Source organism: Opisthorchis viverrini (genome assembly GCF_000715545.1).
Source record: "Opisthorchis viverrini unplaced genomic scaffold opera_v5_12, whole genome shotgun sequence".
NCBI classification, from domain to species: Eukaryota; Metazoa; Platyhelminthes; class Trematoda; order Opisthorchiida; family Opisthorchiidae; genus Opisthorchis; species Opisthorchis viverrini.
The window spans coordinates 1,416,655-1,438,452 of NW_008751668.1; the positions used below are offsets into that span (position 1 = coordinate 1,416,655).

Consider the following 21,798-nt stretch of genomic DNA (forward strand, 5'->3'; position numbering starts at 1 on the left):
AGGAATGCTATGATGAGTTGGAGAGTGGTAATGAACTATTCTCAACGGGTTCTCTTTTTCAACAACTGATGTGTCTTCCTGTACAGCCGACTGTCCACCAGACGCTTGATTTCTTCATCGCATGACTAATCGGCTTTTCTGTCTTATTCATGCTGTTGGAAAATGTCATTTTCAATGTATGAATGCAGTTATGTCACTATGTTGTCCAATGCCTTGATAAACGAGTGACCGTTGAATGAACGCTCCAAGTTTGATACTTGCCACTAGTTGAGTCAAAACAGACCAAATTACTTTTGAGTAATATTGCTATTTTGAATCTGTTTTAGGAGTGCTGAAGGAATCATTTGCCAAGTTCACAGTGGATGCGAAACAAGTTGATCCACAAGGACACGGCCTTGTCAAAGCAATCGTGGTCAGCCCACACAAACAGCGCACAGCTTGTCTGGTGCAAAACAATGGAGACGGTACATGGAAATGTAGCTATTCTCCTGTGGATGATGGTGAGTGAAAACTTTGCATTTTTATACCTTCTTATAATGGAGGAAATCAAGTGACCTAATTGATCGTATACTATAAACCGGTACCATCATGTGTTCACTTGTAATGCCTGTTACGGTGCCTAACTGCCATACTATCCGAAGAAACCACCATGGCTGTGATATTGCAAGGTTGCCCGAGCCTAAACAGTAGCAGACGAGATGCCGGTGCCATCTTTATAAGCAAAGGTATACTCTCTTCTACGCTCCACGACAATAGGAATGGGACAATTAAACTGAAGCATTCGACTCCACTATACCTGACAGTGTGTTGTGGTAGCGATAAATTGCGACAAGACCACTGCAAATGAATCATAGCGGCAACAAACAGTAATGTAGCGCACCGCACAACCTACTCTTGGTGTTGCGTGTTGCAATAGCCAGTTGTACGATGTGACTACATTTGTCCACTGATCTCGGGAAAAGATCACCCCCAATTGAGAATCTATTAAATTCCTACTTGCTCTCATAGAGAAACATGACTTCCTGTCTACGGACAGCTTGTGTGTTGGCAGAATATCACTTACTGAGTGCTAGCCTATTCAGTTGAAGCTAATTTTGTCCACCTTCGCCCAGTGAAAGCCTGCGGAGTACAGGTTAAGGGTGAATTCAAAGTCATGCAGAAAGGCTATCCCAAAATTCGATCATACCGGCTCTCCCAGAACGCGGTAAAAATTCGCCAAATTTTCGCATGTTTCCACCAGTCCTTTTCGAACTGGCCTGAGGGTTGACAGTCCATGAGTTTCCGATCAACGTGTTACAACGGTCATTCTTTGTTCAAGGGATTCCGTCATCTTTGTGACAGATTTGAGGGGAAATGTAGATAAAACGTTCTGGCGACTGCCTAGCTAGCTAGCTAATTCGTGAGCTTCAATGTTCAAAACACACAAGACTGTCCAGTATCAAATCCCGGTTTTCAGCGTTGTGTCATATAGTGATGTTGTGCACGATTCACCGCCTTACTTGTCGAGGGGATGATATACCAATCAAAATGACATGTGCGGTAAATTACATATATATATATATATATAATGTATATAAATTATATGCACTTGCCTGACGAGGTCACATCAAAATCACATGATCGCAGGGTGCGCTTTCCAAATTACGATAAGTAAACTTCTAAAACTTAAAAATGTAGTGAGACACGAAATGACCACATTGGATTTTCTTAGTGCTTTCGGCTCTTTTGGAACAGATGACCGTAGTGATCTTGTTAAAATGATCGTCCACAGGTTAAGAGACGGGATCTTAAAATCCTTTCTCAATTTCGGAAGTGGTATGTAAACATAAAAAATGGAGAGTACAGTGACCAACCTTTGTTGCTATGACTCAGCGTTCTATCCCGGATACCAGGGTGTCATTTAAACAAACTATCCTCTACATGAATTGTGGAAATGCAACCTTTGAAGGCACCGGTAATTCGGCCTGTGATGTAGCTCCAGCAAATGCCGGCGATTTCAACCAAAATTTGCAAACTTGAAAGGCAAATTCAGCCAATATTGTTTGCTTTGATTACTCTTCAACCGAGTGATTAAATTACCGAAGTGTACTACAAACCTATTTCAAAATAAGATGTTTATTTTATAGGCGGGTCACTTGTGGTGTACACGATTGGAACTTAATTAGATTTACTACTTCGCCTAGGTTTTACAAATTCAGGCCTTATGCGTCTACCAGCTTTAAGTCACACTTGTTACCTTAGATTTAACCATAACTTGTGTTTAGTAGCCAGCCTCAAACAAGTCTCTGAATGAGACTTAGAGACAGCCCAATACTTAGGGACAGCATCCTACTAATCTAGGTGACGAACTGAAGGAACGTTCCGTTAATCTAAGGGCTTGTAATTCACTTCACAAATGGAATCGAAAATAGACTACAGGCCAGGCCGCTGGCAAAAATATCCTGCTTTAAATCCAACTACGAATTCTCATTCGCTCGTGCCTAGGTGTGGGTGTCATGTAGATCTGTCAGCTCAAGCGTTTCGTTCAATTTCCACTGTCTTTGCCCCAAAAGTTTCTAAATCTCAGATTAATAAATGCTAGATATTCTATCGTGGAATGCGTCATATTCCGAACCAGTCGCATAAACCATTTTCATTCCTATGGTTGGCTCCTTATGATATCCCACTGAGGTCAACCGGGGGATGCGTAGTACTCACAGTTTTTCAAACTGGGTTTGAGAACGGCTGGTGATTCCGGTCTCTCTGTCTGGCGGTGGAGTAAACTTGCATCCGTCTCTGCCCTGGCCGCTTAAGCCTACCGACTGCCTATCTGAAACATAAAACTGTCTGCAGACCCACTCGTCCTCTTATTCAGAGGAAGCTCTAACTATCCAGCAAGCACGACTTACTTCGAAATTATGCTGAATCCGGCATTTGGTGGCGAAATTCACACCAGCATCTTATTCGCTGTGTATATCGAAATTCCGAAATCCGCTACTAGTGAAAGGAATTATTTATTGGAAAACGCCAAGTGAACAGTTACAGTCTATTGGACAGGGAAGCAAAACTCTCATATGCATCTTGTTTACAAAAACTGAATACCTATCTTCTCCTTGAACAGGTCTTCCTGAACTTTCCTGGATATTCATTGACTGTTGCTCAAATACAAGCAAATGCGACTCACTTTTCAAAAGACGCAAAGCGGATTTACGAGAAAACATAGGACTCGCATGCCTCCCTCATCAGTAGTATCACCGTTACACTGGTACCCCGTCGCAATAAATGAATTTGTTCCAGCTCCACTCAGTGGTTGGGTGCTGGGTGCTGGAAATTAGTGCTCGTCACTGCCGTCTTTAGAGATAAATATGCAAATGATCTACTGACGCGCAAGTTAATGTTCAAGCAGAAGGCAAGGTTGACTGAAATTCGGGGTGTGCACCTATTCCATGAGCTGAAAGAAGAGCAAAAACTGTCGTGGGTTGCAACATTCACTGACATTGTGTTCCACCAAGCAGTAATAATAAAGCATTACTGTAGAAGAACATCAAAAACGAGAATTTCACCTAAATTTGGCTGAGCCTCACGTTAAAAATCAATTTGGTGTGCAGTGCGCACAACCGACCTTTTGAGAAATCTGATAAGACAGTCAAATAACCACACTATTTTCCTTCTTGTTTATTGCCCTCAACGGAAATCTTCCATTTAGTATTGTATCACTTCAAAAACCACGCAGTACTTTCACTGTTCCAACACAAATATCTATGGCTTACTCTGGACCTCAGAACATATATCAATGTCGTTTCAGAGAAGTTTGGTAAACAATCAACCCACCGACTGTTTACCAGACCTCTCTGAAACGATGACTACCCAATCGATCCCAAACATTTTCCAATATATCACCATCTTTTCAAGTTTGATCAAATCCAAGAAACAAACTTGCCTAAAATTACCCCGTAATCTTGCAAATCTAGTTTTCAATCCTTACTAAGTAAGGATTAGTTTTCTTTAATGTTTACCGCAAGCGCACGTTGTTATTGCAGCAACTGATGTATTAATTCGTTGCTCCATTACTCATAGACAGAATGCGCATTATCTCGTAGGCACACCCAGCTCCGTCACAAAAGGTAAAACTGTTTGGTCAAAATTCTCATCTACTTGATCTGTAAAGTAAGCCGACACTGAAACATCCTATTAAAATTTAGTTTGAAATTTAGGAATACGCCTATATATATATATAATATTTATGTATAAGTGAACTGGAAATTTTACTAGCAGAGAGGAGTACCCTCCGCGTACAGCAGAGAGGCTTAACTCTTACCTCAATCTCCGGTTTTTATGCCGAAATTACCGGGAGTAATATCTTCACATGTACTTTCCTGTTTTGTTCCCTATCCTTCTAGAAAAAGCCTTAAGACGACACCGTTTTTTCAGGACGCAGTTCGCGACTTTAATCTGGTCAGCTCACATTTCTGAGGATTCCGTTGCGTCAGCTTATTCGTTCTAAAGAACGTCATCTCAGACTCAGCACGTTTCACGCCTTAGCTTACCGACTAGCAGCCGTCAAACGTACGGCCTTTGTGCCTCAGTTTCCCTTTGTGGTTGAACGGGACAGTGAGAAAAAACTATTTTCGCATTATCTTGCCTCCAAAGCAGTGGATAGAACCACGAGTGGAATTGCAGTGCAGATAAGGTTTCATGTATCTGTAAACAAGATTACTAGCAGCGGAATACACTCATTTGCCGACCAATTTGGTCCTGGTGAGGCCCACATTGAACCTAGCTTAAACTCGCTCTTGTGATGTTTATAAGTAACTGAATGTGCTGTACCAGACCGCCCTATGTTTTAGTTGGTACGATATTCAAGGTATCACGATGCCTTGTGTACACGGGATGCACTGCGCCCTTTTTGGAGCTCACCAGATAGGTGCGGTTCCAAAGTTTTCTTCAATCCGATGCTCTGCTTGAATCTGAATTGCAGGAAAATAGTTAAATACACTCATTTGCATACCAGTTTGGCTTTGACAGGCGACTCAGCTGGAGCTCTCTTTTACGATTCGAAACAGTTTTCCTTATCGTCCTGCAAAGTTGCCCTTGATGTCGGAGAGCAATGTTGACTCGTCAAAATTGTTCCTTAGGAGCTAACTCCATCCAAAGGTCAAATTTGACAGGGGGCGGTGCTAAAGATGCAATAACTTGAAAATGATAAGTCGTGTGTTTGAAATAACATCTGCTGAATATAATTCATAAAGCTCGGTGGAGCAATCTACGATTTAGCCACTGTTTGTTAGTCACCTCATTGGTGTTGCATCGAAGTTAGGCTTCACTAACCGTATATTTGAAAAGTCCCAGATTCACTTCAACGGCCTCATGTTCTGTGGCTTCTCTCACGGCCTCTGTGCTGCTAAACTGAAGGAAGACAGTTTGTGATCTTACCCTAGCCGTTTTGTTACACGACCTGAAAGTGAAGGATTAAATGCACTTTTTCCATATTTAACGTTCCTGTAATCACCATTACCATATGGGATAAGGATTCATTCTGTTAGCCGAATGCTGTGCAACCCATTCTTTCTAATGAACCACGTAAGTATTCCCAGTATTACTGGTTACACTGTTCCTTACGTGGCGCATTGGTGTCTGCCTCACAGAAAATTGGGAGGATTTTTTCTTATATCGTCAAAGCTTATCAGGTGGGAACTGCTGTTCCATGTGACTGGACGACTTTTTATGCTTCGTTGTTTTCCCTTACATGCGATCTTACTCGCAACTTCTCTCCTCACCCAAGGATTGCATCATATTGAGGTGACATATGACGGTGCCCCCGTACAAGGCAGCCCGTTCCCAGTTAACGTAGCTCCTGGCTGTGATCCTTCAAGAGTAAGAGTATATGGCCCCGGATTGGAAGGCGGCCTGACACACGAACTCCAGAGATTCACAGTTGATCTGGACGGTGCTGGTCAAGGTGCTTTGGGGTTGGCGATCGAAGGTCCAGCAGATGCACAAATCCAGTGTCATGACAACAAGGACGGCACGTGTACTGTCGATTATCTACCCACTAAGGCCGGTCCATACGATGTGTTTGTAAAATTCAATGACATGAATGTTCCTGGTAAGATCTGTTCCCATCAACTATGCATTTTACTGTAATAATCATACAACATGTAATGGTACCATTTTATATTGTCCGGAAGAGTGGGGAATGAAAACAGCAGCCTTTGCTTATTTATCCCCGTGATGTTCCGTTGCACAGCAACATTCGTTACTTCATTTAGGTAGACACCTCAAGGACATATAAGAGATCACCAAGAAGGACTGGCTGCGAATATGCCATAAACTTCAGTGCACTGAACATGTGTTCAAGCCAAGAACGACTCTGTGCATCCTGACAATCGATGTTCCGTCGACAAAGAGTCGATGGACGTAGAAGATGCTACATGAAGAGCGAATTCTGGGTATTAGATGAGAACACATCAAAACAACTGGATACGAATCACATATGGATACGGTGTCTAGAGTCATTAAAGTGGATTGTGACGTTTATTGTAATGGTGGGTGCGACTACGGGCAAACTGCTGATCCGGTAGCAGGTGACAGATGTTGTCACAGGTTACCGCAATACCGATAGAAAAATGCACACCTGGTTCCATATCCAAAAAACCGTGTTGCAATAAATAGAATGTGAATTTTCTGTTCGACATTCGTGAGTGTAGTCCACTTTGCAGTAGCACTTCCCTGAAGTTAAGAATTCCTGAAACTTTTAAGTAGGAGGCTTTCTGGGAACCGCTGATGACATCCAACTTGAGTAACGACAAGGCTCAGTGGATATTGTACTAGTTCGTCGAGCCTTTCATGGAAATTCTAAAAAGAGACGGTCACGTTTTATGAGCAGGTTGAAACCTCGCCTAAGAAAGTATAAGAATGGTCGATAAACCCTTCAAAAATCGGCAGAGATTTTATCCTACTGCAGAGTAACCTTAGCCGTCATTTCGACTTATAAGGTAGGAAAAGGAGGGTTGGACAAGTGAAACTATTTTAGACAAACTTTTTTGACAGCAGTACCACTTGTCATCTGATCCGTCCAATTACAACCATATGGCCTGAGAGATTTTAGCTCTTCCTAGAGGAAGGACCACTTTTCGGTTAAGGTCCAGCGATGTTAGTCTTATGGTTCGGAAGATTCAATGGCTAGCCTGACCAGGTTTCTCACCTGAGTTGTGGGTCATCTTGATTGGACGTTTCCATGACTCCACTGTCACCACCGCTTTCAGGTCGCCGAGGGTCAACAATTGTACAGGCTTCGCTTTTCTGCCCGGGTGAACTATGACTTCTGGAGTGACTATTGGCAATAAACAATGATGTGATCATAATGAACTGACGGGATGTCTGTGCTGAACAACACTGTTTCCGGGAGGCCGATATTTTCTATCGCATCCTCAAAACTTTATATACGACCAGCAGTTTCATTTACAGTTCATCTTCAAAACAAGAGTTCAAATGCCGTTATTAGGGAATGAGCGTGGGATGTATTTTTATGTTAGAAGTACGATTCTTTTTTTGAATAAACTCATCAAGTTAGACGTTTACATTACATAGTCCGTAAAACAAAGGAAAACTAGGAGAACTGGACCAACCCATCAGGGTCATCAACATAGGCACAAGGAGGGTGTTACTCTTGAAGTCAAGTGCTTCGTAACTTGGCTAGTTTATGGAATATACATATAATATATATGGTGTGATGTTTTATTTTCTCACGAACAGACGCTTTTGATAAAAATCGGTCGGATAATATCTGCTGCTGAAGTTGGCCGGTTAGAGCCAACCGATCCTGTTCTCCAAGTCTCTATGCAAACGTTATTTCCGCGGCGTAATCAAGGCAGTTCCACGACCTTGATGCTGAAATAAATGCTCTGATGGGTTCCTTAACAAGCGATTAGGTTAGTAGATGCGTCACCATGATTTACCCGAATCCGGTTAGAATTAGCCAACCATCGACCAGATTGTTTCTGAGTAGCAAGTTTTATTGCCACTTTAGTCCTAATTTAGAACATCACAATTTAGAACATCACAACTGTGTGTCAACGGACTAACCATGAAATTCCTTCGCCACTGCTAGGGTAATTTTACTACAGCACTCGCGTGCATATAGCTTAACATCAAATAAAAAGCCTATGCCCCGGGGTAGGAACATGTACCCAGTGCGACCAGTGATGTTCTGTTCACATTAAGATGCTACTAACAACAGCAGGGCTGGTACTAAACTGAGTAATAATAACAATATCAATTGCCTGGATTTATATATAATCCTAGCGTTGTTACTAGGTGTGTATAACCCCACTTATTCAACAGTGATAAGTATCGAGGTATAAGTCGCCGATTATCTTGGATAGGTTCGCTTGAGGAAATTTGGAATGACCCATCAATACACGTTCCCTTTTCGGTGAACATCCTATCAGCAGCGAATTAATTTGAATTCTTTCTCATTTTTAGGGAGCCCGTTCCAGGTGCCTATTCGAGATAGGGTGGATCCCAGTCGAGTGCGCTGCTACGGACCTGGATTGGAACCTCGTGGAGCAAGGGCTCAACAACCCGCCACCTTTACAGTAGACGCATCGCAAGCTGGAGATGCGCCAATATATGTAAGTTTGCAGTCTGTCCCGTTCATTAGAATCAGCTGCTCTTGACTAAGTTGGCGACATCTGCTGTTTGTTATAGTACGAGGACAATAATACAATTAGTGCATGTAATTTGCCGAACCCAAATGCGTATAAATAGGTGACTGAAACTACTCTTGGCAGCCATCATCAGAGAGGTGACAGATCATGTGGCTCTGAATAAGTGCTAAGAAAATGCAGTCAGCTGCATCAACTGTAAGTCGCACACTTAGGTACGCTGCTTCTCGGTACCGCAGCCATTAAGCTAACGAGCAATGAGGATAGTCAAGCGCTCAAAGCACAGCTTGCAGTACTTCGGTCCCGTTATTGTTTGTAGAACGAAAATCCTGTAGGTCTTCTAAGTTAGACGGGAGTAGAGATGTGCAGCGTGCACGCATGACTCCACGCACTGTCCACGGCCGACTGAAACTCACGTCCTTAAAAAGTGGTTCCAGAAGGGTGTGAATATATATCCCCAGCCTCGTACAAAGTGAAAGACAAGGTCTGCTTCTGTGTTTGCCTGACGCTTTCCTAATTCATGATAGGCAGGTATATGTACTTCACCCAATACGTTATCTGAAATTCAGTGAGCTGTCTAGCTTCAGCTATCGACCAAAGATTAGGCACTCGGCCAGTACCAGGAAGTGCTACGGATGCTGTGGGTCATGAACATCATTCTAAACAGCTGTGCATGATGGTCATTCAGAGTCGTTTATCTAGCTCGCCATTCGACAGAAGGTTGACTTTTTGTTCCAGCCAAGAATGAGCTACGACGTGAACCAACTCACAGGGATGTGAGTAACATCACTTAGTCTATTACTGAACCAAATCTGCTGAATCGGTTGCGGTATTCAAGTGAATTACCCAGAAGCTACCCGTAGTGTTAATACAAAGAGCCTGATAATAAACAGACATGTCTTGTTACCGTAGCATGCGTTGTGATTGTAGATGGATATTGTCTGGCGCCTGTCGATTACCCCACATTTAAAAAAAGCAACAGCATAAACCAGTGGCGGATTTCTGCCTTCTTCTACACGTCACGACATTTTCTCCTAGTTGACATTTCGATAAGATTAACTTTTGTATGAATCAAGCTTGATATGAAAACGTGGGGTCACGCGGTAACATCATGTGAAATTTGACTTCCTTTGATGTGGTTCTCACCAAGCCTGGACTAGCTTCACTAGATGTCCTAATAAGATGACATTGAAACCATCATTTCCACATGGTTCAGCGTGTTGTATAATAAATCAATTTTGCTGTGCAAACGTGAACATGATATTGCAGAATTGACAAGCGCTAATACACAGTTCCCTCACTACCCCTCATCACACCCTCAAGGATACATTATGCACCCTGGTCACGTTTTTAAAACGAAAAATATCACCTTTCCCGAAGGTGCTAGCTTGCACATTGCGTTACGGGCTGCATTGTCCCTGGTCGGTGCGGGCTGTTTGCCGACCGAAATTAGGTGCATTGTAAAAACCGATCTCTACCATATGGACTGATGGGATAAAACAGTTGTATATTTGTCCCAGTTTTGGCCGCTTCACAAGTGTACTATATCCAAAATGCCAGACTTTACCTCGGTTCTGGTTCATTGATTTCTCAGGCACGTGGCTGCGACTATTTTAACATTAAAAATCAAATCTAAGCAAATTAGTTTGCGGTTATATGACAAAGCGGACGTTTTTCAGCGTATAATCAGGTGAATACCGGGAAACAGTTTCATGCTCACCGAAAAGTTGGGCTGCGAAAATCCGAGAAACGTAATACATACGTTCGTAAAAGATCTGGTCAACAAATCTGCAGCTTTTTCCGCTGCCACGCTTCAAGAATAGATGGCATACTGACGGGGATGTCTGAACCTGATAATCTGAAGAGGACTTACTGATTGGTTCTCCGTCTGTCTTATAACCTGGCCAATTTGGTGGCCTGTTCACCTGGCCTGATGAAGCCTTTGTGTTAAAGGCGAAACGTTGCCCAAATAGAAACTACCGATTGTTTACCAAGCCCATCTGATACGATGTCTGAACCTGTTTGGTGCCCTAACAGTTCGTCTGGTCCTGAGCATGGATAGCCCTAAATATGAGGCAAATGCACGAAACGTTGCCAAATAGAAACTACCGATTGTTTACCAAGCCCATCTGATACGATGTCTGAACCTGTTTGGTGCCCTAACAGTTCGTCTGGTCCTGAGCATGGATAGCCCTAAATATGAGGCAAATGCAGGAAGGGTGGATTATTCACTTGCGGGTTGCCTTTTCAAGACAATTTTGTTGCCAGCCCTCTTTTCCAGCTCGTGGTTGTTTATTCATAGCACAACACTGTGCAAATGGCAAATCACCTGATTACAACCTACTACGTCATTTAGGATCACTGTTATAGCCCTACAATTTAAAATCCTGTTGTTAGGTTAAAATGTAGATTTTTAATTGCGATTATTGGGATAGGGGTGAGTTTAGGGAGCAGCAAACACCCGGGTATTACAAAATAGTTGACTCACAATCAGACCTGAGTTGCAAGGGTTCAGCCTTCTCAGAGTTCATAAAAAACGAACAGAGTCAGACTAAGATATAGTCTGGAGATTTGAAGGTGGATCGATGAGAACTCACTGTGAACTATTCTGGTCAGCGTGAAAATTGAAAAGCCGTATGTCATTAAATCATCTCAGTACTCACAGTTTCTTGAACGTTCAGCTTAACCAATCTGTGAATGTGTTTTCCAAGCCTGGAAACAACTGATACCGCAAAATGTTTTAATTCTAGGTGGCCACAGTAGATCGTCTGGGTCGGTCAACTCCCGCACACACTGTACCAAGACCAAGTCAGCCAGGAGTGTACGACGTAACCTATGTGCCGGCAACCGAAGGCCCATGTCAAATCGAAGTCCGTCAAGGCTCTGCTCATGTAGCACGATCTCCTTTTACTCAGCACGTTTTACCTGCATTCGAACCACAACGCGTTCGCGTCACTGGAGAAGGTGTACACCCAACTCGACCACTCGGACTTCCAGCCACGCTGCCCACCTCCTTCCATGTGGATACAAGAGATGCTGGAATGGGTGATCTCGAATTGTCTGTTTCTGTGAGTTGGTTGCAAATAGAATTCCTCATATGAGCGGATTGTTTAACAGAGACTTGGTGTTCTTCTAAATAGCACTTACTGTTTTAACTAGAATCGATCGTGTCGGTAGCCAACCATACGTCACATCATTGCACCATCCAAACATGCTTCGTATAGGGACAAAATGTACACCGCATTTTCGATCCGGAAGCTCTTGCTTAGTATCATTAGTAGTTTTGCACCTGGAATAAGCAACAATCGGACCCAAAATGATGCGCTGCTTTCAACAAATTTGAGGTCTTTCAGCAAATAACTCCCCTTTTCTGTTGGTCAATAAAACGGCAAGAACCCAACGTGTCATTCTTGATCAAGGGAGAAAAATATCCCTGAATTTTATTGGGGAAATTTAGCAATGACTGAGGAACAGTCAATGCAGTATATGCATAACTGTAAACATCTACGAGTGTTTTTTTAACCCAAAGAGAAAATAGTTTTTGTTATTGGAGTACATTACAAACATCGTGTGACCACGGACTAATCTGGACTATTTCGATCCTCGTCTCTTTCCATACTGCCCCACCCTCAATGTTTAAACGTCTGTGTCCTCCGTTGTCTAACTGTTGTTTCTTGTGTTCAGGAGATCCCGGAACCAGTCAGTGCGACAGCCTCTGTCCAAGAAAGCGATTTGCACAGTCTTTCAAATACATAGACCTAAGCCTGTTGTATCAGTCTTTCTCTGCATAGCCGCAAACGTTTCGTTTACCAGAATGGCATCAACGCGCCAAGAATAAAGCCACTGAGTTGCATGGAACTAGCACACAACTGCTTTGACAATGAATTGTGATCTTCGATCAGAAATAAGTTATAAACTGGAAGATGTACAATCTATGAGCAACAAAATATAGATTTGTTCTTATACTGAGCAACTTATACCGCTTGATAAAATGTGGATAGTTTGACGCCGTTCACGGAAAACCTACTGTTCTATTCAAACAGAAGAGAGCTAGGATGGCAAGTGTGTTTATTGCCTCGGGAAAGTTTCCTGCTCTTATCTCCTTATTGTGATCCGTCCTTGTTGGTCGTACAAGTTGTTCCAGTGAGCTCTTACAATGAGTTGGCAGTTTCTCTGGCAAGCATTGCTGAGAAACTGACTCTTGAGTGTTGACTCAGTCCACGCTGAAGAGCCCAGTAGCAAAGTACGACTGTTTTATCCTTATTTGAAATTATTAGCCGTGCTCATCTGATGAAACTCTTGGGGGCGTTGAACCCGCAACCTTCTGGCTCGTATTTTGAACACTCAACAATCGTGGATTGGAAACTCCCTAGAGTCCCATGAGGTGCGCACTGCTGAAAAATTCCCAATAAGCTCAAAACAGCTGTACAGCGCCCCGCAGTTTTTGAGCGATTCTCAGATTTACATCACTCAAAAATTCCGAATTCTCCTCATACTATCAACCAACGTATCTTTGTTACGTCTGCAAAGCAGTGTATATTTTATTAAGATAAACTTTCGCGCGTGAATAGGCGCCTGGAGCATAACACCCTCTTAAGGTTGATGGACCACCATTTTCCGTCAACCTGTCGACGTTATGTATAGACGAAGCTCTTTACAGTCAAATCATGTTTGTGGTAAAGGTTACGTTTGGTCGCAGAATAAATGAGTACATTCGAAATCAACTAAACCAAGCTTTTACTGTCCGTCTTCAACGACCCATTCTGACAGGCAAATCTCCTGTTCCTCCGTTTAGGTCCGATTTGTCGCAGTTTCGAAGCGAAATTAGAATTCAGTCAACTAAACCTGTTCACCTAGAAACGACCAGAATGGAGTATGGTTGAGAGTGCACATCGGTTTATCTACAGCTTCATGACTTACCCTAAATTGCCATCAGATTTAATGGCAACTTGTCTTTTTAGGGTGACTGTGTCCTTCAGTCGGTTGTGCTGACTTTTTGTATTCCGATGCTATTTGTAGGCTGGTAGTTTTGGATAAAGAATATCTAGCGTGAGACGCCTAATTCTGGGTCAGGTTTAACATGCCTGCCAGTCTTACCGCTGATCGGTGATCACATATTTATATGGTACATTCTATTAGCCTCAGATAGCCAAATCGGTCATCATTTATGTAGTCTGGTGGTTTGAATTTGCCAACGTGATACAGATCGACGCAAGGTTGCAGTCTAGACATAATACACAGCATCAACGGAATTCCGGAATCACAGGCATTCAAAAAACATCGGCTGGTATGCACTTTTACTTGTCCGACATATTTTCCCGTGACAGGGAACAGAAGCTAAGTTGTCCGCTTGTTCCGCCTGGAGATGGCCTGGTGATATCGAGTGGACGTCAAGGCGCTTATGACAGTCGATTCATTATTGCGTACCGTTCTGGTCCAACTGAATAGAGACTCAGAGTTGCGGAAGCTGCATGCATTTTAGGAGATTTCGAGGTGATTAACAATAAATAGAACTTGCCGATTCTGTAGTTAGGCCTACAAAGAATTAGGAAAAAAAACTCACGTTCACAGCGTTTCTGTCTGTCTGGGTTATGATGTTAGAACCGGGAGGAACTTGATGACGTTGCGAGTCGCGAAATTTTGGTTACTGTAGCAACCCCTTTCAACATGCAGCACAATCAAAATAAACCACTGGATTAGGGCGTCTTTGGTCAGACGTTATGTGCTGTTAGATGTAGGTGACGTTCAAGCGCAAGCGGAAGGCAGTCTACCGAGTGCTGGTTTGCGTCATTGTCAAAGTTATCACCACAGTAGACTGATGGTGGTTTACAGGTCTGGTCTTTCAGTGGCTATACGACTATGAGAGGATCCGACACAGGGAGAGAGGCCACACTTGTTCGGACATTGTGGCTGTAACATGACAAGTTAATGTGTTAAGATAGTGACAGCGACAGTTAGGAAATCATTCCTGGGTCCACGTGTCTGCTAGGGCTGCATCCCTGTCCAGTCTGTGGGACAGCAAGCTCCAAATGGGCGAAATGACAAACTATCAGACACAGACGAGAAAGGTTTGTGTATTCAAGCAATAAAGATGCGACCACAGGCTTCGCATGAAAGGACACATGCGCCAAACCTGCATTGCAGCACATTAGATTATGCGGCAACTGAACAACGTCCTTCACCCACCAGGGGCTTCCATTGCTTCATGGATTGAATGGTTAGTAGGTGAAACAGGAGTCACAAACAAGCATCCTGTCGTTTGTCGCTGTTTTGCGAGACTAACGTAATCCCAAAAATAGACTGGGATTTCATGCTTGCACCTCATCGAGGCCGGTTTTGAATTGGTCAATCAGGATAATCAGAGTTGAGGGTCTACGACAATATTCACATCAAATAACTTCTCATGGTTGGTCTCCTTAATCACAATTCTGAAGTTTTGTTGTCAATAATTATGGTTTTTATTGTCGTAGTTCTCCTCCTAAACACCATTGGCTTCGATTATTTTCACCCTCCGCGTTCTCCGTTGCGTTGTGTTCTGAGTGATCAGACTTCCTACACTATGATAATCTAGTGTGATGTCGCTTGCTCTGTTCTGTTCCTATGAGTTTGGTAAGATTTTCTGTTGTCATTTTGCACAGATATCAAAATTGGGAACTAGGTGACACACTCCGTTTTGTTCTCTGTAGATAAGGTGTTGTACAAAGCCCACTAACAACTGATGTTGTTGTATTCGTACAAAATTTATGTTGTTTCCTTTTTTATGAATTGTATTTATGTGGTTCATGTCATCCCATTCGTGTTTTAATGTTTTATTGCGTGAATAAACAAGGATCCGGAGGCCCAACCTCTTCAACTTGAAGTGGTGGACCACGGCGACGGTACATATACCTGCCACTATCGTCCCATAATTGTCGGTAGACATACTGTTCGTGTGAAGTTTGGCGGTCAGGAGATCCCCGAAAGTCCATTCCTCGTGCCAGTCGCACCTTCAGGCCGAGCTGACTTGTGTCGTATCGAAAGTGAGTTACTTTGTGGCTAAACATGGATTTAGGTTAGTTAGTCACCAGTTCGAGGCGCTGAGGAGTAGAACACACCGTCTGGGATACGAATACATTACAGGATATTAATGCTGTTAACGTCGTAACCGTTCAAATTCATCTACTCAGTTACGTACGTTCTATTTTCTACTTGAGACCGATTGCCTAATCCGGTGCCTGACGAATACCTTTTTAAATTTGTCCAAGACCTTACATAACAGGGATCGCATTTGGACTGAGAATGACGATTATGAGTCCTTGAGGGTTACAACTGATGTCATGACCGAGATCTTCGAATAATTCAAAGATCGTTCTTTCGAACGTAGGCTGGCTAGACTCATAGTCAAACCGTTCCCAAACATGATAATCCTGCGGATGTTTGTTATAAAATGGTGGATAAATTAGAGGTTTGAATACGGACCGAGATGTGCAAACAACATGCGAGAACTTCTAGACGAGAATTCTTGCTTACCATACCAAATGTGCTTGCTAGAGAAGTTACTCAAAATTATCCACCTTCCTCTTTCTTCTACACCGCTTCAGAATTAGGATGATTATTAATGCCAGGGCGAATTCCTTAAAAATAAAGAGATCAGCGGCCATTAGGTTTCACATACCTTGGGCAAAACTGTACAGGGCTTATGCATCAAATTATGTATTCATCGATATTTGAAAGCATTAATCAGGGAGGGTTCCTTCGGTGAATCACAATTCAAGAATGTGCACAGTGATATGTTTACTTGCACTGCGCTTCGTGTACTCGTTGGCATCCATTCCGAATATACGTCCCCGTACTTGCATTTGGAAAAGGTTGAATTCACTTGCTGACCCATCCTGGAAGGGGATGTAAAAGACATTTGAGATAAACATATTTTTCTTTGAAGTTGGACATTTTCCATCTCTTCCAGTCAGCCTCAGCTTTCATACACAATTCTGACTAAATAGTTGAGTGGCAAGAAAATTATCTATGCAATTATCGTACCAAAATTATTTACCTCGTCAATTTTGATGTTCTGTGAATGGATCTGAAGATCCAATGAGGGCCACACGTCTACTCAGCTTAAAAACCCACCATACTATATAGGCAGGCAAGCAGGAGTCATCGTGCAGTTTGTGGGGCAAATATTTCTAATTGAAATAGGTAATGAAGACTGATGTTTGTGGTGGCCGTTTCAGGTGGAAACGATGGTCGTGTACCTGTTGGGCAGGAATGTGTCATTACAGTGAACACCTTACAGGCTGGCTTGGGACAGGTGACCTGTCGCATTGTGACACCCTCTGGAGCAACCGCTGACGTGGAGATACAAGAAGCACCGAATGGACGGGTGAACATCTACTACACTCCACCAATTCGTGGCGACTATCTGGTTGAGGTGCGCTTCGGTGGTGATCTGGTACCAAACGGGCGTTTTAATCAGCGGGTAAGTTGTAAAAAGTCATTCGGTGGCCTTATCTCGTGCGTCTCAGTTGACCTTAGTTTACTAATTTTAATAGAATGGTCTTCATGCAATAAAAGACAATAAGTACCCCTGCGCTGAGAACAAATTAGCATGAAATTATCCTTTTTGGAAAAGTTTGGTAGCCACCGGTAGACCTATTGCTGGGTAACGTTTCACTTTTAACATGAAGGCTTCATCGGGCCAAGTGACTAGGCTACCAGGTTGGTCCAGATTTGAGGCGGAAGGAGAACCAATCAGCTAACTCAAGCTAAATCTGTGTCACGTGTCGGCAAAGGTATTTTGTGTGTTAGGATGAGTCATCAAGCGTTAAGCTGATGGGGAAGCCTACATGGATTTGGGACCTGCTTATCGTCTAATTCTTCCGGCTCTTCGTGAACGCCTTTCGCACATTTGTTCCGTCTGTGTGGATGAACTAGTGCGACGATGTTTGTGTAAGGAAGACGGATTCTGTGAACTTTGGTCCGGTTGGGGTTTTCACATCCCATCCCACCGTTTTTGCTAATTAATCTACACGCGTTGACAACCACACACCGTAACGTGACAACTCGGCTTATCTAAAACCGCTTTCCGTACGCTCGCCATACCCTCGATTCCGTTCATGCTGTGATGTTCGGTAATTTCCACCTCCGCGGCTATCAGCCATTGGGGTGTGGACCGCAGTCACTATCCAGTCTTCGTCCTTTGTTTAACGCATGTACCGCCATCGTTGAGTCTCTGACCAGCGTTCGATACTCTTCCGCATTCCTTGGTGGTTTGTTTATCTTCCTTTCATGCTCACCGCTTCTGATATGCCTTTCCCCGGCAGGTTGTCCTACGTAAGCCATAGTTCAATCGTTGCAGCTAATTCCAGTCCTTTCAACCGGGAGGGATCTTTCGATTGCACCGAGCGTAGCGTTTTTCCCTTCTGGAAAACTACTCGAAGGTTGGCTTAGTTCAGCAATCTTCGAATAACCTTCGATGCTCCTGCTTTATATGGAATGACTGATGTGTCCTACTAGGTCTAGATACCGCAGCCAATATCCTTCTTAGCATGAAATTACATAGAATTCTTTAAGTATGGATGGTGAGGTCGATTAAAGAGCCAGAACGATGTGCGCGTGCAGATGCACCCAAGATGTGCAGAGCAGTAGCACTTAAAGAAGAGTGAATGCATAAAAATGTCCCCAACACTGTCTGTCATCATCTTGTCCTTTAGACATAGACCATCACCGTGTAAATAACTTCCTTCGTTAAAGTATGCTTTGGATGGAGGAGGCGGCTGAGCACACTCACTTAGACCCCAAGTTTGCCAATCAAGTTGCATTGTTTGGATTTGGAGGCTAGTTTTTCCATTGCGTGTAACTGTGACCACCAGGCAATCTAAAACGAAAAAAGACATTTCAAATATCCTTTTAAAGAATTTACTAATTTCAAGTGAGTAATAAAAAGTCAACAAAAGATGGACTGCAAGTTTACACTAACCTCTCCACGTTTGAATAACAAACGGTCCTTCGGGAAACTCCTGCAAACCATGTTCAAAGCGGATGGGTAATAGGTCCATAGGCAAATTCGTCCGGTTTTGTCAGAACAAGTGATGAAAATCGGAACCATGGTCACTGTATGTAGGTTACAGTTTTCCGGTATTTCACTGACCTGCAGACTAGCTAATCGACAGGCGCTGTTATTCATACACACTTTTGGAAGATTTGGGGTACTTTATTCTTTTTGGCCTAGGCTGCTGTTTGAAAAGTAACGCGAGAAATGATGGCTTTCATTCAGTAATTGTGGAACCCCCAGCATTCCATTTGGAAAACAGTTTGAAAGCAAGAGGAAACCACCGCAATTGCAGCCATCGTTAGTGCGTCGATATTCTTCTGCAGCCTCATTTTATTATGATAAATGTTGTTCTGGGGAGAACGTGGCATTCTTCTATTTACATGCATCTTGATGATCTGTTTCACTCTGCCAACACACTGACGACAATGGCTCGACAATCCAGTGAATACGCAACCCACATATCCTCGAAGAGTAGTATCTGAGTCAGTCAGTTGGATATTTTTTTCAAACTAATCAGTCAATGTCCATTTTGATACTACGATCCACAAACGAGTCGATAAGGACATTTGCGCCGAGTATGTAGGTTTCTCATCTTTAGCTAGTAACCTAAAGATAAGCATAAAAATAAAGTACGATCCTTTTATAAAGGAAACTACTTATTAGGTTGCTGAAAACTCTTCGCGCTTCTTGAGGCTCATCAAGTAGGTGCAGTCCCCGAGTTTCCGTCAACCGTGTGATCTACTTGAACCCAAATTTCGGCAACTTTGCGAGTAGTTTCCTTTATGCAAATATACTCCGTTGTCTAAAATATCGTACCATCTGAGACATGAAGCGGCCTGTGTGCGGAACACTTAGTTCTAGAACATCATAAACGATTCACTTGGGTCTCTCGTGGAAACCAAATTGATTCTCAATTGAGTGTATCTTTCAAAGACCCTCTTACTTTCAATCTGTAGTGACTTCATAGAAGCTGTAATGCTTCTGTACACTTCTTTTTTTCGGAATTCAAAGTGTCAACTGTGAGATTCCGTCAAACACTCTCAGACCCCATTTGGTTTCCAAAACTAGGGGACCTTGACGGTATCTACACGAGCTAAGGGAACGTAGTTTAGTCGTTGTTGGACCTTGCATAACTGCAAGCCAAACACCTGTAATTTCGCAAGTGACCTTGCTAATTAGAAACAGAACCGTTTGTCTGGACTGCCTAGTTCCCACCACACCTTACGAAATGCCGCGCACCTCTCAATTAGATGTTGATGTCCTTACTAACAATGAGGACATTTTACAGCTGCCGAGGTTAACCAAAGTGCCAAATGTTATACTCCAATCAAACAATGTTCTGTATTTCAAATAACTGAGAATAAATGGTTTCCCAGTAGACAAGAGATTCTGTCGTCGTGCAGTAGAGCAAAAATTTACACCTTATATCCTTCTAACCAGCGACATTTCATCCACTATGTTGAAACAGGTGTTAAACTCAATAGTACGAGGAACTACACTCTCACCTATTGCACAAAGACACGCGTTCAACCAAGTGGTTCCGCCCACTATTGACTTCAGATCTGTGATTTTGCACATGAGTTACGTGTATGTCTTTGAGCGTTTTAGCGATATACATTCTTGGCATAATTCCACTATAAAGCGACCAAACCAGTCACGTTCTTCTTTGTTTTAATTTGCAGGCCGTGACCACCGACGAGCTCATTGTCGATGCCGTGGTAAGTGGTCAATCACCTACTATATTCCGCGCTGTACTCTAAACTTTTAGCCCAAACATCTGGTACCGAGGTAATAATGACCTCATAAAAATTCCATACATTGTGGGTGAAAAGCCTGGTAATTATTTTGAGGAATATTTTGCTCTCATTACCAGAAAACCTTCTTCCAAATTACATATTGGTGCCTTTACGGTCATAGATAACGAATTTCTAGAAGGGTAATTGGATAGCCATCATGGTTTCTGAAATAGATACTTATTGTTACTATTACTTCTTTTATCAACCCCAGGAGGAACGGGTTCAGCATGTGACCACGCACTCAGTTCAGTCATCCACAATTATGACTGGCTATCACCCTGTGGATTTCAAACTCCCTGTCGGTCCAATGTTTAGTCATGTGGAGGGTAAGTCAAAAACGGAATCAGTTCTTTCTCGGACGCTATCAAGGGCTGGCTCGATTACTAGCAGAAGTATTCGCAGCATCCGGGAATCCTGTGAATTTTTCATCTGAGATTCATGAAGTTATGTCAGGCTGAGACTTCTCAGTTCTAATCTATGTTCAACAACTTTCAAGGGTCCAACTTAAGGCTTGTTGTTCCGTCTATTTGTGGAAGAAAATGTACCTAAATTAAGGGTCTGGTATTTAATTAACGAAGCCATTCTGAACGCACCAGTAGGGCAAGATGTGGACACCAGCGGGCAAGCATTTCTATTCTGTTGTCCTCGTAGACCGAAGACAAAAGGTTCATAGACTGACCAGATGATGACCAACCTTGCTGGTTCATATCATTTGAGTTGTTGTGACACGAATTCTTGCTTATGCCAAAGAAGGCCGATCTGCCACTTGAGTGCAAGACTGAATGGGATTGGAGATTACTCACGTAGAGAACAACTCTTATGATGGTAAAGCTTTTTTGAAGATATTACGATTCAGGCTCCTGAAGCTCATTAGATTAGCTCATTAGATTAGCAACTCGCTGCGTCGTAGCAGTAACAATGGTGCAGATAGTTTTCGAGAAATACACTCATTTGCAAAGCAATTTGGTTTTCACGAGAGACTCAAGTGAATCTTTCGTTTATGATATTCTGCGACTGAATGTGGTGCACACAGGCGGCTTCATGATTCAGTTGGGACGATATTCGAGATATCGTAGTATATTTTCATTCAGGTAGGCACAATCCCCAAGTTTCCGTCAACCTTATGCCCTACTTGAACCCAAATTGAACTGTTTCCGAGAAAAACACTCATTTTCAAATCAATTTGGTTTTCACGAGAGACTCAACACAATCTCTCGTTTAAGATATTCAACAACTGACAGAAATTAGGGGACTGCGCCTACCTGATGAGCCCCAAGAAGGGCGCAACCGGTCGTGGGCTGTCAAAGAGTTTGCAGCAACCTTG

General features: G+C 42.9%; 2 protein-coding genes across 2 annotated transcripts in view; one reads left to right on the plus strand and one right to left on the minus strand.

Moving 5' to 3' along the window:
• Nucleotides 1-21,798, plus strand: part of T265_01131 (hypothetical protein) — a gene marked incomplete at both ends in the record, with an annotated part of 109,019 nt that overhangs the window by 67,027 nt on the left and 20,194 nt on the right. Inside the window, 8 exons of the mRNA XM_009165092.1 lie at nucleotides 327-500; nucleotides 5,762-6,085; nucleotides 8,464-8,612; nucleotides 11,396-11,713; nucleotides 15,475-15,664; nucleotides 16,859-17,103; nucleotides 20,361-20,396; nucleotides 20,686-20,800. Coding sequence (XP_009163356.1) covers nucleotides 327-500; nucleotides 5,762-6,085; nucleotides 8,464-8,612; nucleotides 11,396-11,713; nucleotides 15,475-15,664; nucleotides 16,859-17,103; nucleotides 20,361-20,396; nucleotides 20,686-20,800 — 1,551 coding nt within the window. The remainder of the gene's footprint in view (nucleotides 1-326; nucleotides 501-5,761; nucleotides 6,086-8,463; nucleotides 8,613-11,395; nucleotides 11,714-15,474; nucleotides 15,665-16,858; nucleotides 17,104-20,360; nucleotides 20,397-20,685; nucleotides 20,801-21,798) is intronic.
• The window catches only part of T265_01132 (hypothetical protein), a gene marked incomplete at both ends in the record, with an annotated part of 28,890 nt that continues 25,506 nt past the window's right edge, over nucleotides 18,415-21,798 (minus strand). The window contains 2 exons of the mRNA XM_009165093.1: nucleotides 18,415-18,501; nucleotides 21,068-21,252. Coding sequence (XP_009163357.1) covers nucleotides 18,415-18,501; nucleotides 21,068-21,252 — 272 coding nt within the window. The remainder of the gene's footprint in view (nucleotides 18,502-21,067; nucleotides 21,253-21,798) is intronic.